The 17,370-nt window shown below is 46.9% G+C and overlaps 1 protein-coding gene across 1 annotated transcript in view; it reads right to left on the minus strand.

The window, feature by feature from the left end:
- PAX2 (paired box 2) overlaps positions 1-11,255 on the minus strand; it is a 165,900-nt gene extending 154,645 nt beyond the window's left edge. The window contains exons 1-2 of the mRNA XM_026068700.1: positions 11,251-11,255; positions 10,751-10,821 (exon numbers count right to left, since the gene is read on the minus strand). Of these exons, the coding sequence (XP_025924485.1) occupies positions 10,751-10,821; positions 11,251-11,255 (76 nt within the window). The remainder of the gene's footprint in view (positions 1-10,750; positions 10,822-11,250) is intronic.
- Positions 11,256-17,370: the final 6,115 nt, after the last annotated feature.

Consider the following 17,370-nt stretch of genomic DNA (forward strand, 5'->3'; position numbering starts at 1 on the left):
CTAGGAGTTCAGCAGTATAGCAAACAAACTGAACTTCTTTGATTGAAAGCCCCACTGGAGGTTAATGTAGGCTTGTGGCTGTTCAGATCGTTACTATATGTTTATCACTGCAGGTTTGCCTGTTCAGTCATGCCATCTGCTTTGGCCAGGCCCCAGCCACATCAGTGTGTTTCTTTCTTGGGGCTTCTGCCTACTGTGAATGGCGCAGGGATGAGGGACTGTATCAGTGCCTGGTCAGCATGCACTGCCTGAGGAGATGGGTTAGGAGAGGGGCAGATATAAGGAGACTGGTTTATGGTGGTACTCAGACACTCTGTAAGAAGGTCAGGTGATAGCAAAGGGCACTAAAAACATCTCAATGGTTTTGGTGGAATGAACCAAAAAAAAAAGTCATTTTTGGGGCAATCCAAGGCTTCACATTTAACTCCCCAAACCCATCTTTTGTTTTAGCCCTTTTTTCTAATGTTGATCCCTTTTTACACAAAAGAAATGTAATTTTGACTCAGAGGCAAGAAGTAATGTTTGTAAGACATTGACCTCAAGTCTCAGCATTTTCAGATCCTTTCTCCCAGTATTTTCCAGCTGAAACAGTCTGTTAAATTGACTGGCTGGTTCTGGAATTTTCTCTTTTTTCTTAAATATCACCCAGTGAGGAAATGGGAATGGGAGGAAACTGCTTCACTGAATCCAACAGAAGAGAAATCAAGGTGCTTTACAGCCACTTAGTTTTCTAGTCACTATTCAGAGTAACTCACTGTTGTCGTTCACTGTCCACCAGCTTTTGTTACATGGGACTTGGGTCCTTGGGTCTTTTTGACTCTTTTGGTGTGTGTGTAGGGAGGGAGGAGTCTAAAAAGCATGTGAAGGTCCTGTGCTGAATAATATTCAGTCCTCTTCCCTGGCTTCCCAAGTTCCCATGGCCAGTTTACTACTAGGGAAGTCTGTCTGGATGGGGCTTATGGGCCCTTGATTGGCAGTGACTGACAGCTGAAGTGGCAGGTTGACTTCAATGCAAATCCAATTTCTCCTGCTTTATTAGTGCTTCTTGAGTACTATTTTGTAATGGTGAAGCTGGTGTGATTTACTGAGTGAATTTACACTTCAGTGATGTGGCAAGAGCTATGGTAATGACTGAAAGCCAGCTTAGRTGAACAGCAGTCCTGCTATCGCTTACCACTGTGACACCCTCCTGCCTGGCTAAAATTGACACGGAGTCCAGAATGCGTTAGCTCCAACTGAAAGGGCTCTGGGCTCCAATTTCTTCTCTCGGGATTATGACTCTGTGGGCTGCCCGAGTGGGCGTTTGTACTGGTGACGTAAGGCTGGTAACTGTGTGTCCTGGTTGACCGCCTTGGGTGGAGTCTTGGGGCTCCGTTTCTCCACTTCYCTCTGCAGTGTTGCTGAGCTGGGATCATCGCTTATTATTAGAGGAAAAAAGAAGGGCAAGTGAGCTACTCCTTCCTACTTCCCCCTTTTCCCACTACTGTTGTCTTAATAAATCAGCTGACCATTTTGGGTTTGGGTTTTTCGACCACATTTTCAAGTGTTTATTGAAAACAAAAATTGAAAAATATTTTGAATAAAAACTTTTAGTTTCTGAAGGCTTATTAATATTAAGCCTCTTATGTTAAATGTGTTTCTTTTTTATCTTAAGGCATTTACTAAACACCTTTTTTTTTTTTTTTTAACCAATGCATTTTCAAAACATCAATTTTTCTACTGGTTCCTGTGTGCATTAGCCTAGCTGTCCAGGGACAGTGTGAAGCAGGTAATGGGGAGGACTAGACTGGCTGGAATTCTTTTTGTGAATCTTTTCTCCTTGAAACAGAGCATAATTTCACTGAAATCAAAATGTCTGGTGGGAGCATAGGAATGCCTACAACAGTATCATGGGAACTTCCTGACTGGAAGTTACCCTGCTTCATCTAAACCAGACGGAAAGCAAGTGACATAGTAAAGTCAATAAACTTGTGCTGTAGGCACCGTGTGGCAAGAAGCAGAGTCAAACTGAAGTCCTGGCACTGAGTAATTCAGAAAATGAACGAGGCCATACACTTCCTCCGTCTCAAGGGGGCACTTTAACCAGCACAGAGGTAAAGTCATGTCCATTAGACCTGTTCCAGGCTGTGACTGGGTAGGTAGGCCCAAGCAGAGGCTGAACTCTCTCCCTTGTATAGGACCCTTGTCTCCTACCCAGGCTGGTGGCCTTACTTGGGATGGGGTTAGAACCGGGCCTCAACACAGGACTGGCTACCTGTGTTGCTGCTGCACTGCTCATGAAAAAGTTACACAAGCCAAACTGAACCCCAGATTTTGAATCCACTGCTGTTGATTGGGCTGTGGCTGGGTTGAATGTGTCTCCAAGACTTTGATATTGGAAARGAGTATTGCTCTAGTCTGTTTTGTTTTTTTTTCCCCGCGTGTGGAATATTTTGCCTGGGTGAAATAACAGTTAGCAACTTGCATGTGTCTTAGATCATTAGAGGCTGCATTTCTGTAACTGAGTACTTAAGTGAATGTTAGTTTTAAAGCTCTCACTAAGTGCAAAGTACCTCCCAGTCAAAGAAAAAATGCGAAGAGCCAGAACAAACACAGATGTGATGTCTGTTCAAATGCCTCTTTAAAAGTCCAGGGGTGCCACTTTGCCCTACCTCCTGAAAAAAGTCATAGGAGTTTGCTGTGTCTTCTGCACACACCTGCATGATGCTGCAGAACTCCCTTTGTTAAGGAAACRGGGTTTCCCTGAAGGATTTGTGCATGCTGGGTGGGTTGTGAGCAGCCACCACACACATGAAAAGAAAACATAGCTTTCTGCCTCTGACACAGACTGCTTGAGAGGCTTGGGCTGCCATTYGAGAGGCAGTTATATGTTTATTTGGTTTGAACACCCTCAGCCTGTTCATGCAGGCAAATGGCTGATTCGTGAGCTGCTGTCTTTTTGTTTCCACAGTATTTGGGTTGCACAGCATAGGGGTTAATATTTTCAGGAAAGGCCGGCATTAGTTGTGACTCCAGCCATGACTAAGTAAGCATTGTAAGTAAGCTAACCCCAGGGGTACCAGAAAAGAAAGATCTCCATGAATCTACAGTCTCCAGCCCTAAAGTTTCCTCCTTTTGAGACTTGAATTTTGTCCTGCTGGCCATTCACCCCCTCCTCCTCAGYCTTCACAATGCCCCATCTCTCTTTCTCATCCACATTTACTCTCCCCTTCTTCATGTCAGATCAGCCTTGGCTTATGTTTAGACAAGTTCCGTTAAGGCTGGCACATCCTGTCTTTTTCTCAAGACAGGTTCTTATTTTCAGGTCCACATCCATCTGTATCAATGTGTCCCCATATATTTCTCTCACAGAAATGGGGTCCCACTTCTATAGGTTATGGTACAGCAAGGCAGGCCCTCCCCAGAGAGCTCTCCAGCCAAACAAGCTCCATGGGTGCAGTGGCAAGAAGTAGAGCCCAGCTCCCCTGTCATCTGGGCCAGTGCCTTACTTGCTTGCTGTGTGATTCCCAGTTCCTCCTCTTCTGGGAAGCTTTTTTGCTCTCCAGACTTCCTTAAGATATGATCACCCTGTTTCATCTCCCCATGGTCTCCTTAAGCCCTTTGTTTTTTATTCCAGGACACTTGCACTGCATTCTCCTGTTCTTTCTTCCTTTATTACCTCTTGCTGCAAAGTCCTTGCCTCACCTAATTGCATTATGGCTTTGATCCATCTGTATTCTTTCTCTGGGAACATTCCAGCATGCTTCTCTCCTCCCTTTCTAGGACTGAGGCTTCATCTCTTTTGTAACTTTTCATGAGCTTTGCACAGCAGACATGAGTGGAATTTCAGCCTTTCCTGACCCCCACCTGTCCTAGGGTTGCATTTGGGGCTACCCAGTGGGCTGATATATCTGTTCCATGTGATTGTTACATTCTTTTGACTTCCCCTTTAGTGTCTTAGGCAAAGTTATTTGGGTCATTAGTGTGGTGACTTAGCTTAGCATTTTTGTCTAGCTACCTTCTTCTCTGTTGCTGTTATATCTTCTTTACCCCACAAATCTGGATGGAAAGGGGGCAGGACATTGCCTGGGGAGGTGACTGAGAAGCACTGATGTTTGGCCTTTGAGTTATGGTGGTGAAGGCCACTTCACCATTCCTCTCCMCAAATGTGAGCCAGGCGGTCTTGGCAGGTCCTCTTGTTTGGTTTCATTTGTTTGCCTTTTGTGGTTTTTTTTTTGTAAAAAGCCAGCAGTAGCAGCAGCAGCAGCTGTACAGCAATGGCACAGCCGCTCTATTCCTGGCCAAGAACCCTGTGAAATTAATCCACATCTCACTGAAATCCTACCCCGCTTTCGGGTCACTGCCTCGTTCCGGCACCGCGGAAGGCAGGGATCCCGCGATGATTTATTACCAGCCCCAACGCACATATTATTATGAAATGAGTTTATTACACTCTAAATCTCCTGTTAATGTGCTACTGTTTTAATCCCTTTATCCAATTTTCAGTCTCTCAGGCTTGGCTGCTGTTCACTTGCACAAAACTCTCCATTCTGAAGGTTTTATTGTAYGATATCCATATCCATTTATCCTGCTTTAAGGCTGCAGCACTGAGGCTCTGGTGAGGAGGGGGAGCATGARAAAGGGATGGGAAAGGCAGGAGTGGATGGGCCACGGGATGCATGGGGGGAGAGGAAGAGAACAGTCTGGCTCAGCCTGTAAGAGTATAAAAAGGAGTTGAAGTGGGTAGAAGAAGAAAGTGGGGGAAAAGAGAAGCAGAGCTGATTTTAAGGGCAGCAGTAAGGGTAGATACCAAGTCAAGGAATGATGGAACAAAGTGAAGGTACTTTAGTAAATCATATAATAAGTGAGTAAGAGAGTAAAGGGGCCTTAGCCTCTGCTTTAAGACCACCATGAATCAAACAGCTCTACAAGTGGAAAAAAGAGAGGGTAGAAACAGAGCAAAGACAGAAATTAAAGGGAAAGGGCAAAAGGAAGGGTGTGTAGAGGATGAGAGAGGAGAAGCATGAGGCTAAGTGGGGAGRTGTGAGGGGAGGAGACCTGCGGGGAAAGGGCTGTTTGAGAACAAGGGTGTAAAGAGCATGCTCTGGGATGCACAACTTAAAGGCTTTGGCAGGGATTGAGTGGACAGAGCAGTAAAAGGAAATCACAGTCCTCAGCTCCCCAGTGGTGACCAGGTCTCTGTGGCAGTGGCCAAGGTCAGAGCCCCAGTGCAGATGGAGGAAAGTGCATCATGGGAGTTTGTGTGGGTCAACTCAGCATGGCCATGGGGAGATGCCCCACAAGTATCAACATTTCTCTGGTATGCCCGTGTACACAGTCTTTCTCCTCTCCAGCCTGCAGACTTGTGACCGTCCCAACCAGCAGTTTGGAGGAGGTCTGCTGAAGGGATAAGGCGATTCTTGGCCTTTCAGATGGTGGCTGGAGGGAGTCTGCTCTGCAGTGTGGTGGCAATGTGAGCTGAGAGCCCACAAAGCACTCCAGCCAGAGAGGGACATGGGGCAGCAGACCTGAGATGAGAAAATGGTCCCAGAACYGTTTCCCCACAGCTCCCCAGACACAGCCTGCTGCTTCCCCTCACTGTGTGTCAAGTAGTGCAAGTGCTACTTTCATTTACTCCTGCTGAGGATCCAGTCTAGGGCCATAGCCCCTACTTAATGAAAAACGGTAGCCTGGTCCATGCTGTTGGTTCAGGCTACATATGCACGAAAATAAAGAAGTTGCCCCTAAGCCATAAAGCCACACTGCATCTCCCAACCAGTGGTGGGATACTTAGAGATGGTGGCTCACAGGTACCTTCCAGAATGAGGCAGGACACCTGGGTCCCATGCCAAGATCTGTTGTTGTTTTGCTGTAGTGCYGATGTAATTTCAACATTTCCAGGTATCCAGCTACAAGATGAGCACAGTGACCGTGACCCATCCGATTGTTGTAGGTAGGAAGAAGGAGGCTGATGCATATGGGCTGGTACTTTATAGCCACCAATTGTGGGTTGCAAGAACTCATGGGAGACTGCTATTGTGTGAGAATTTTTGTACCTAACACCCTTGGTTGCATTAAAACCCACAGCTGTGGAGCATAGTGTTGAGTGTCTACCCTAGAATGTTCCCCTGCTGTTTTATGGCCTCTTGTTGTACAGATCTATAATATAATATGCACTAGCCACTAGATATTTGTGTAAAAATTTGTATTATATCCTACACAGCAGAATGCATAGCAGAGTGCAAGGTCATTCAGCTGCAGTGAAACTCCTTGTTTCTAATGAAGTGCAAATCTTTATGACACCCCCCCCCCCATTCCCAGCTTTACTGTAATTACAAAACAAAGAATAAAATGTATGCACAAAGTTTGTAAATCTAGATTTAGGTGGAGGGAGCATAACTAAATAAAACTCCCCAAAACTTCTTTGGGAGGAGTGGAAAAATCCCCAAACTTTAAGCCAGAATAGAGAGGCAAAGAGATTTGCTTAAAATAGCACAAGCTCTTGTGATGGAACTGCTGAGTAGCTAATGTCCTTGGCTTTTTTAGCTAGCCAGTTATTTAAAATAGCTCCTGCCCATAGTGTTTGCTTTATGGTGTTCTTCTCCTTCCTTCCACCTATTCTCTTTCATTTTCTCCAGAGAGATATTTTACCAGCTCTTGCCACTGAAGGTAGGAAAGACAGAGATTAAATGAGATGCCTAGGAGGCTAACATTTTTTGGTTCAGGAGAGGGATTCAGAAGCTGAAGAGGCTTGTTGTAGTTCACCCCATGCTGGAGAAATGAACTTGCCAGCACATCTGCTGCACACGCAAGATTGGCTGAGGAAAGGGAGTGCAAAGTAGGAGTTAGAGCAGATCTCAGAAGGTCTGTCAGTCTGGGTTGGTTCTAGTCCCAGCCCTCTTTCCAGTTGCTCATGTCCTAGAACCAGTCATAGTCCCTCTCTTTGCCTCAGTTTCCCTTCTGTATAAGGTAGTAATAAGCTTGATGGGGGTAGGGAGCGGACTCGGTTGATTACTGAAGCTTTTGAAGAGGAGGAGGTCTACTGATCTCCAATATTTATTTGGATCTTGTAACCGACGTTGGCATTAGGTCTTTAATAGGCAGCAAAAGCCTTCCACTGACCTTGACGAGGGTTTCTGCCTGGACCTGCCCTGTTTCATGTCAGACTGATGGGTTGGGATGGATGAAGAACTGGAGAAAGCCCCCAGCAGGAGGCCAGTGCCTTGGCTCTCAGCCAGCCTGGCTGAAGCCAGCGACCATGCTCCAGCGATGCTGCGAGGTCAGGATTTCACCAGGCCCCTGACTGCTCTCACTGCGACATCCAGCTGGCTTCCTGGTGGCCCCGCTCCTAGTTCTGCCATTCAGCCCAGCAGGTAGCCCTACCTCTCTAGCCTTCTCTGCCCCCCTCTTCCTCACCCCTTCTGCTTCCCCCTCCAACACCTCACCCTGCCTTGCTGTCTGCCCTGCTCCTCCAACTCTCTCCTGTATTCTCCCTCTCCTCCCACACCCCAGTCCTCCTTTTCTCCCCCTCTTCCTATGACTCCAGCTCTTACTTCCTTTTTGTCTCACATGCTCCCCCTCTCCCGGTCTCCCTCTACCCTCCCACATCCTTATAGCCTTCCCCCCCACACACTCCCGCGCTCTCCCTCTCATGTCGAGGACTTGCCTCTACTCTCTGACACAGAAGCCTGTATCACTTCCAAGGCTCCTGCTGTCAGCTGGGGAATAGATAAAGATAAATGATATTATGTTAAATTCCACTTAATGACAAATTTTTAATTTTCTGAACATGGTCATTTTCTGGCTAGTGAATCAAGTGTAGGGAGCTAATTACATGAAGATCTGAACAAAAATAACTCCTAATTTTCAAGGATAATGGAAGAGAAATGTTGGAGATTAATGGCACTATTTATCTTTTTTAAATTTCTATCTTTCTCTGTGATAGCACTGCTCCCCAAGGAAAATATTCATAAAATGAAATTGAAGTCGTAACTTAATAGGTTATTAAAATTTTTGAGTGCATATCACTTTCCTTCCGCCGCACTGTAAATTTAAATTGAAGTTTGCGGCTCCTCGAGTCACCAGCGGAGTTTTTTTTATGATGGCACAATAGAGGGAAACATGCATCTTTGTCAGGAGGTATTTGCTATTCTAATTTTATGGCAGGCCGGATTATCAGAAAGGAATGTCAGAGCACGGGGAAGCTGACAACACTACAGCCTTCAGCCATGTGTTTCCATTAACGCCCAAAGCCGTCCAGGGGTTTCTCTGGACTGTTATTTTCCATTTCAGTCTTTTATCTTGATTTAAAGTGAGGGCGCCGAAAATTCAGCTCCTGTCATTTTTCTCACTCTCTCTCTTTTTCTCACTTTCTCCCTTCCCACTCCTTTTTTCTTTTTTTCTTTCTCTGCTGCTGCTCACTGCCTCTCTTCCATCTTTTTTTTTAATCCTCCCCCCTTCTCTGTGTGTCCCCACCATGTCTGTGGTCCTTTGGGTGTAAAGCTCCAGAGCGAGATAGCTGGGTAGGGGGGAGGGAGGGATATTCTTCCTCACTTTTCTAGGAAAGGGCTGCCTTAAGGCTCCTTCTAGGAGCACAGCACGGAGGGGTTCCTAGCCAATGCCCTGAACCACGGTTTTAGTCAACTGTAAATTTGATGCCTGGCTTGCCTGTGTCAGATGCCAGTGCCAGGTCAGCTTGGATAAGGTGCTTTATGGTGTCAAATCCTGCTACCTCAGCAGGAGGCAGCTGGATCTCTGGACATGGGCAGCGTAAGAGGGAATGAGACCAATATTCAATTCTTGGCTTTTCCACTGGCTTACTGGGTAGCCTCAGTCACCTCACCTCATTCCAAATTCCTTTCCCTGACAGTCTGTTTTGCACTTTGGGACAGGGCCTTTTACTTTATACCTGCCCTGGGGTTTCTGAGTGCTTGTGATGCACTGATAGCAGCATGGGATTGATGCCCTGGGCTTTCCTCCCCTAAGAGCCCCTTGCACTGGGCGATTGGTGATACTTGCATCTACCACGGGTCAGTTGGMCAAAGCCCTGAGCCTCATTTCCCAGGCACTGCTTTACCCTATTGTAAAATGAGAGACTCTTCAGTGGGGTTGCAATACACTGAATATGGGGCTGCTCAAAAATGAGCAACTCTGTTGCTGCATGTTGTCTCCTTAGAAGTGTCCCAAGCCACTGTGCAGCAGGCTTGGCCTATTCCTCTTTCACTCTATCCCTTTCTTCTCTTTTTCCAGCAAGAACACATTCACCTCTGAGGCTCTGAAGATTTTAAACCAGGGACAGCATGAAGCCAAGACTCCTCTTAAATGAAGGTTCAGCTCTCCCTGAATCACCATCCCAATACAATTCCTCTTGGATAAAGCAGGTGACCCTGGGCTCAGACGGCAGGGATCCATTTCACTCTGGGCTTCTTCAAACTGAAAAGGGGGCAAGGTGTTCCTGCTGCCCCTGATCTCTGTGCGCACAGGACCTTTCATGCTCTCTGTGCAGGTGGGAAGGGTTTTTTTTTTTKKGGGGGGGGGSAGGATTTGTTCAGCATTTCTAGAACCAATGCCACTAAACTACAAAACAAAACAAAACCTCACGGGCTTTAATGTAATGTTCTTATTGGTTTTATTGCCTTCTGGGGTTGTTGAATGTGTACAGGTCCCATTGTCAAGTTTTCTTCCACTAAAGGCAGCTAAATCTCTGCCCTTTAACACCTCCAACTCCATATTCTTATCTCCTAAAAGCCCATGCTCCAGATGCTGGAGTTTGAAGAGAAGCAGCATGTATCGAAAAGCCCAGGATAAAGCTAGGAAAGTACAGTGTTTTTGGCATCCACAGCTAGCACCCAGTTTTTGCCAAGGTTTAAGGGGATTGTGAGAGCAGTATCCTCTTTACAGGCCTAGCTCAGGTCTCAGGGCTGTGTGTGCCAGGGAGATAGGGTATTGGGCCCAGYATAGAAGTGCTGCCAAGGAGTGAAAGATGCCAGCATCTCTGGAGGTGCCTGTCTGGCCAAACTAGAGGGCACACAGCAACTGGATTTTCTACTTGGATCTGGTCATGCAGCTTCCTCTCAAACTGTTCCCTTGAAGGAAGCTCGACACATATCAGGCCATCTTGGAAAATGTTGTACCCTGGAGACACGATCTCTAATGGAACCAGTGTCTGTTGGACAKATGTCACCCTCTTCCCTGGTGCCCAGCCTGCATGGGGCTGTCTGTCAGCTCCTCTTCCCTGACCCCTTTCTATTCCCTCAGCAGACAGTGACATGCAGCCCGTGCTTTCCTTACCAGATCTAATGCCCTCATGTTCTCTGTCCAGTCTGAAGAGACAGATTTGGTGGGAGTGTGAATGTACCAATTCCTGCTGGTCCTCCCTGCTCTTAGCCAGAAAACAGATAAGGTGTTTGGAGACCCCCAGCAAGTAAGTTGCTGCAAAAGAGCAAAGGATTTTTTGGAGTCCTACCAGAAGCCAGAAGGCTGGGGGCTTGGAACAGCTGGCAGCAAAGGACATGCTTCCTCTCTGCCCTCTGAAACCAGCGAGGTCCTGACACTGCTCCAAGCTGCCTTGTGTGCTCCATTAATTCAAGGCAAGAGAAAAGGCTCTGGGTTTAAAGTATTTTCTCACCAGCCTCACCTCAGTGCCCAAGAGAGCTCTTATCTCCTGGCTGCATAAGGAGTGCACCAGTCCTGCAGTCTAGAAGATGCACAGTGGAGCTGTGTGTCTGCAGGCTGGGGAAACTGGGACATTAGTGTGTTTGATCCCACTCACCCCAGTAAGAACCAGAGAGCGGGGTTTTGAGGAGGAGGATAGCTGGAGAGCATTCCCACAGACCCTGAGTTCTGCCAGAAAAAGAGGGAATAGGGGAGACTTTAGCAGGGCCTATTCTTTTCCTGTGCTGCAATGTGATGGATATGTGCCTAGTACCAAAGGCCTGAAGTTTGTCATAGGGGAGAGTGGTGATTTGCGGTGTGCAGATGGGGTGTTCTGTGGACCTTTCTGGACTGAATGTCTATTCTGTGATGCCTATCAATGGTTTGCATGTGATGAGCTTCTTTTCTTATGTTCCCTTGTTCCTGAGCTGGCGGCTTATGGTTTACCGAGGAAGACAGGCTGCTTAGTGCTGAGGGGACCCTGGTTAGCCTGTCTCCTATTCTCAGGCACATCTCTGAGAGGTTTTGTAAATGGCTGCCAGACTTTCTCTGTGCCTCAGTTTCCCCACTTGTGGGATGAGGTTAAAGCGTGTTTGCCAGAAGCAGCTGAGGCTTTACCTCATGATCCCTGTGTGACATTCAGAGCCCTGCAGACCATGATGGATACAACAAAAAATAAACTTAGACCTTCAGCATAACAGTCTCTCCTCCTTTCCCTCACCCCCACCTTCCTCACTGATACAAGCAGCTTTGGAAAACACAGGTCCTTAAGGGACGAAGAAGGAAATAAATGCTTTTACATTTTTTCAGCTTCTCTTGTTTTCCTTGCCCATAAGGAATCTGTGTAACAAATGAAACACGACTGCTAGCTGTATGACTGATCTATTTGTATAATTCTATCTATGGACTCAGACCCCAGAAGACACATCCAAGGAGGGAGGGTGCAGGTGGGAGGGAAGCTATTTATCCCTGATAGAAACTTTTGTATTGGTGTTGATGACAGCTCTTTGCCAAAGTGCAGGGAAGGCTGGGACTTGACTGCTGGAGATGCAAAACCTCGTGGGGAACAGCACAGTGGCAGAATGGAAATGGAACACGTAGGAACRAATGTTTTTGGGTCCCTGGGAAAGCACCAGCGGATAAGATGCTGTGCTAGGCTGCCATGGGAAGATGCTGGTAGGAAAGGGTCTCCCAGGTCAGGAGGGCCAGGATGTCCCTGCTGGTGTAAATCAAAACACTTCCATTGTACCTACAGTGTAAATCAGCAGTGCTCCCTTTGTCATCACCTGACCAGCCAGTCATTGCCTAGGCAGCACTGGCTGGCTTTCAGAGCCTTCCTCTTATGGCTCTTCCTCTCGCTGCCTTCCTCCCCTCCCCTCTTCTACTTGATTTGCTCTTATTAAATTGATACACTAATATGAGCTGGCTGGGCCATAGTAAACCAGCCCCGACCCTGGAAGGGAGAGGAGCATCCTACCTCCCTTTGCCAGACAACGAGGCCAGTCAGCCCTCAGTAATTGAGCTTTAATAGACTCTGAGAGGGGTGTAGCTCTCCAAGGACCAGCCTCAGCTGGCAGCCCAGGGGGAAAGGGGCCTATTGAAAACRACTTTCGTGACGGCGGGGAATGGTCCTTGCTCTGTGCTGACAGGAGGGGCAGAAGAGGAATTATCAACAGGAAATACATAGAGTCTCAGCCAGTGCTCCTGCATAAGTGAGCTGGAAAACCTGCGTGTGGGCTTACCCTGCATCAGGACAGGAAATAACCCCTAGCCCAGAGGCATTTTTCAGGGATTTTGTCTGAGCAAAATTTGAGGTCTCTCAGTCGGGAAATGTGCTGGCATTATTCTGGCTTGGTTTCTGGGCCCCTGTCCTCCTCCTCTCGTTTATTGTGTGCTTGCCATGTGCTCTGATCCCTTAGGCCTACTTCCCTCCATCCCCTGGCACATTCTGACCAAGGACATTGTTTATCTGTTCACTGTAAGGAAATTCTTAGAAGTACTCTCATCCCAGTAAGAGAGTAAATCCTTCCCAAAGGCTGAACTTCATGCCATGGGACTGTTTCCCTGATAGGTAGATAAGAAATTCTCATACTGGAGATGTGGAGGAGGCACAGAAGATGGAAAAGCCAGACTCCAGCACTGCCAACCTCTCCCAGTTGAACTCATTATTTGACTGAGAGAAGAATGTGTGTGGCCTTTCTCTTGTGTCTTTGCAAGATAGTCTGAGAATGTTTTTTAAAAAGGAAACCCCCCAATCCAAATGCACCTGGCAGCTGTTCTTGTTTTCTGATAGAGCTGGAGGCAAAGTGGTGAAGCTGAGCTGCGACTGGAGCCCAGGAGTCCCGACTCCTTTCTGTTCTTTGCCCCCAGCAAAGGGTGATGCTCTCCCATGAACATTGTGCCCTCTCTCTGCAGGCTCTTTCATTAGAAGGATAAAGTTTCTCCATGCAAGTGTCAGCAAGATCCAGACAAGTGACACAGATTTACCTCATTGCTAAGATTGGTTGTCTCTCAAGTTTATGAATTCTTCTCAGATGAGTTAGCAGGTGATTTCCAGACGTGAATCTTACTCATTAGACATGGCTGTTGTTATCAGATTTCACATGATGTTCCATGCATCAAGAGCAGCTTCTATGGGGCTTTTATGAATTAGCACATGTATAAGGCATGTTGCATTAACAGCACCACATGTATAATCACGCATACCACTGTGCTTTCATGTCCCTGTCATGTGAGTTCACCCTAATTTGCAGGAGTGCTGGCTGCTGTCTTCACATATACTCTGCAAAAGTGTTTTTATTGGTTGAGAGATTGCATGCACTTTCCAGCTCATCTAGTTTGCGTCTTTCACCTGAAAGCACATCCACTCCTGAGTGACTTCCACAAACCATCGCAGGTCTGGGTTCAGGTTGGAGAAGGGGAAGATGTGTGAGTATTTGAACAGCAATGAAATGAAAGAGAAAGGGGGAATTATTTAGGCTGGATCATATGGGTGATGAGATGAAATAAGTACATAAATTAAGAATACTTAGCACATACTATCTGCAGTCCTTAAAATGTCTCATATAGACGGAAATTAAATCCAGGCAGGAAATGATCTTTTTTTCTTCTACAAGAGTTTGTGAACTGCAGTTACTCTTGCTCTAAAATGGGATAAGATGTCAAAATACGTAATRCTTTCACAAAGGAATAATTTGATTCTCATTGTGACCCCATCTCCCACTTCCCATAGCCCAGTCCCAAAATTTTGAATCGGATCAAACAAAATATTTTGTTCCCAGTGCAACATTTTAAATCCCTTTTTAAAACTAAACAGTCTTTAACTTAAAAATGAAAAGTCATTTTCAACCATAAAGCAAATGTTTTTATTTAGAAAATGTTAGAACTGGATGTTGTCTTGATTCCACAGGTTTTGGGGGTTCTTTTCTTTTTCTCTCCAAAATTGCTTCAGGGAGAGAGAGCTGTTAAAACTGACCCCTCCTTTTGGTTTTAATGAATTGACACTTTGGGAAGTAAGAGGCTTTCACAGAAAGTTGCACATGGCTCTAATGGAAAAACATTCATGTTACTTAGTATTGCCAGCTCTGGAGGTTTTTTTTTTTCCCCACACCATCCCAGAATCCTGTGGCCAGATGACCTGTGAGCTTTCAAGTCAGGAAAAGAAAGAAACCTGTTTCTAAATCTTGCAGCTGTGGAGAAAAACTTGAAAACAGGAGTCCCAGAAACGGAGCTCTCAGAAGGCATGTGAATCCTCCTGCTTGTGCCCCCTATCTTTCTTAAAAGTCTCATGATTTTTTAAACCAGTCTCATGATTTTGGAAAGGGGAGATGGTCTGATTCATCATTAAGTGCTTAGTTTTAACAATACTGCATTATTCCCAGATAGCAGATGGGGAAATGGAGAAATGTGGTGAATTGCCAGCAGCAGAGCCAGAAATAGAACCCAGATGTCCTGGTCTTGTGTCGAAGCTCCCCAGTCTCTCCAGGAGGGGAATGAGCAGGCTGCTTTCAGGGGGAGCYTCCTCCCAGGGAAAGCACAGCCCTGAAGGGTACCGTGAATCCTCCCGCCCTATTGAGGGGCTGCAAAACACCGGCCGCAGTCCCTCAGGCACAGCCCTGCCCTGGGGAGAAGAGGAGGCAGAGTGGCCCAGCGGGTCCCCGCCAGCTTTGTTTTCTGTGCCGCGCGATCCTACGCGTGGCTCTGCCGTTTAATCACACGGAGCAGGCAGGTCAGCTCATGTGTGCCTTTTCCACCTCAGTGCATGTACCACACAGGTCAGCTCACGTGTGGTTTAGCGTGGCTGTGGGAAGCTGCCGGCTCCTGTGTTTAGCTGCCTTCAGGCCTAGCTAAGCTGAGGCAGTGTCTGGCTCCCCAGCCACAATCTCTCGTTAGAAAGAAATTAAAAGCCACTCAATTTTGGCTAATATCCCTCTGTAGGCCTTTAACTCCACCTGTGACTAACCCATTCATAATAGCTCTGTTTTAGTGGCTTGGGTTGATGTGTCCTCGATTAATTTGGGAGGAGAGCGGCAGGGCCATATCTCTTTGTCTCCCCCTCTCTTACTCCCTGTCCTGCAGTCTGTCTTCTCCCACTATTTCATCTGTGCCATCGTTTCTCCATTTGTTCACTCTGTCTCCCCCTCCTCCCACCTTTTCCCCCCCCTCACTTTTTGGCATTTTCTTCCCCAATTCCTGTTTGTGTCTTTCTTTCCCCTTTGTTCTCATGTTCTTTAACCTTCCTTCTCTGTTTCTTTCCTCCTCCTGTTTCCTTGGCTGGCATTGCCTCCTCTTCCTTTCCCAGCTTTCTCTTCCCTTCTTCCCTGTTCCTTCTCTCCCTCATTTGAGCCCCTTTTCCCACTCTTGCCCCCTGCATCTCTCCTCTCCCCCGACTCTCCAGCTCCCACCTCTTTCTCCTTTCCCAGGTTTCAGATGCTCACACAATTTCTCTCCCTCTTTGTTTCAGGCACCTCCACCCTGCTCCCCACTCTCAATTATTATTAATGATAAAGGCTAAAACATCACATCAGTAATTTCTGAGTGAGTTTTGCAATGAAGCTGGGGCCTTATCAGCCCCTCCCGAGTGCCACAAATTTTACTTTTGCAATTTCACGCCTTTGGTTATTATCACGCTGCTTCGTCCCTGCTCTGCCTCACGCTTTCCCTCCCCCCCTCCTCTGGAGAGAGTACTTAAACTTGTTTTCATTCCCTTATTCTTTATTTTTTTAATGTCCACTCTCTCTGGAGCCAGTAATGTTCTTCCTCTTTTTTCCTCTCCCATTTTCTGTTAATTCTGTGCCATCTGCCTTAGCATCTGTTAAAAATAAAATTTCCCTCACAATGAGAAGCCCTCCCTGCCTTGCTTCCGTCCCCTCCTCCCCCAGCCGCGGCCCCCCCACTTTTCCTACCAGGGTTGTCAGAGACTGCTGCTGTCCCTCTTGGGGTGTCTCTTCCTCCCTCGGCCCAGCTCCCTGCCTGCCTTCCCAGGCTGGCTCAGCAGCATCTGTTTGGTGTCGAGGTGGGTACGGGAGAAGGGCTGAGGCCTGAGGAGTGGTGAAGGGGTTGTGTGTGGCTGCATTGCCCCCACTCCACATGTGCATGCACGTGTGTGTGTGTGTGTGTGTGTGTGTGTGTGTTCATAGGTCTCTTGCATGTGAGTATTTCTGCAAGGCTGAACACGGTAACACTAGTGCTGGTGTGGTGAATCAGCGCTGGATGGACGGTGAGGTGTCCCTCAGGGAGTGGCAAGCGGTGGGCACTCGAAGGACCATGTGTTCCTTGGATGGGACAGGGTTTGGCTGATGTGTGATGCACCAACTCTTTGCCATCCACACTCAGAGGGTGAAGGCTATTTTGAGCAGAGCTTTGGTTAGATGTGGATTTGGCCATTGTGGAGCAGACCTACTAGCAAGCTGGTTGACATGAAGACAATTTTGTGGTTCAGAAAAAAAGGAGAATTCTTTCAGAGTTATTTCCTTTTACAGACAAGTTTTGAATAAGAAGAGGGCCAGGTCTCTGGACTTTCCAGAAGCCTCGCAGAAAAGCCTCTAGGTTTTTCCATGGAGGTCTTAGCTGTGGGTTGGACCTGCACATGAAACTTCCCTCTGGCACAGAGCCTTGGAGGGRTTTTGGTTGGTATTTCCCCTGTACAAGTTTGTGAGGAATAGGGAGGTAGAGACTCTGTTCCCCRTTAGAAATTTCTTTTGTGATTTTAAGTCTGGTGGCTTCCTTGCCATAGAAAGAAATCGGATCCCTCACAGACTCTGTGGGACTCATGTGCCAGGCTTTGGGAAGTGCCTCCATTCAATACTCTGTTGTTCCTGATCCAAGTCAGGCCAGAGTTTGAGCTACTGTCTCTAATACCCTGCTCACCCTGACTCTGTGCTGACCTAGGACATGTCCTGGTTTCAGTATCAGGCCCATGAAACACAGCAACAATATTTGCAAAACTGCTAACAACTGATCCCTACTCACAAGTTGTTTCCTGAGGYTTCACTTCCCCAGGGCCTTCAGGTTCTCCTTTCCTGTGATACAGGTGAAGCTTTTAAAACAACATGACTTAGTGTCCTTTCTGCTGACTCTTATGACCTGGTCGTGATCTGTGAGATAGGGACTCGGGACTTTCTCAAGACAAATGAAGGGCCGAAGTATGAGATGGATACATGTCATTTGTGCATGCCAGGCAAGGTATGCTTAAGTACTGCCGTGATGGGTTTATGTGCCTCTGTGTGTGTTTATAGT

This window comes from Apteryx rowi, unplaced genomic scaffold (genome assembly GCF_003343035.1).
Source record: "Apteryx rowi isolate R43461 unplaced genomic scaffold, aptRow1 scaffold_279, whole genome shotgun sequence".
Lineage (NCBI taxonomy): Eukaryota > Metazoa > Chordata > Aves > Apterygiformes > Apterygidae > Apteryx > Apteryx rowi.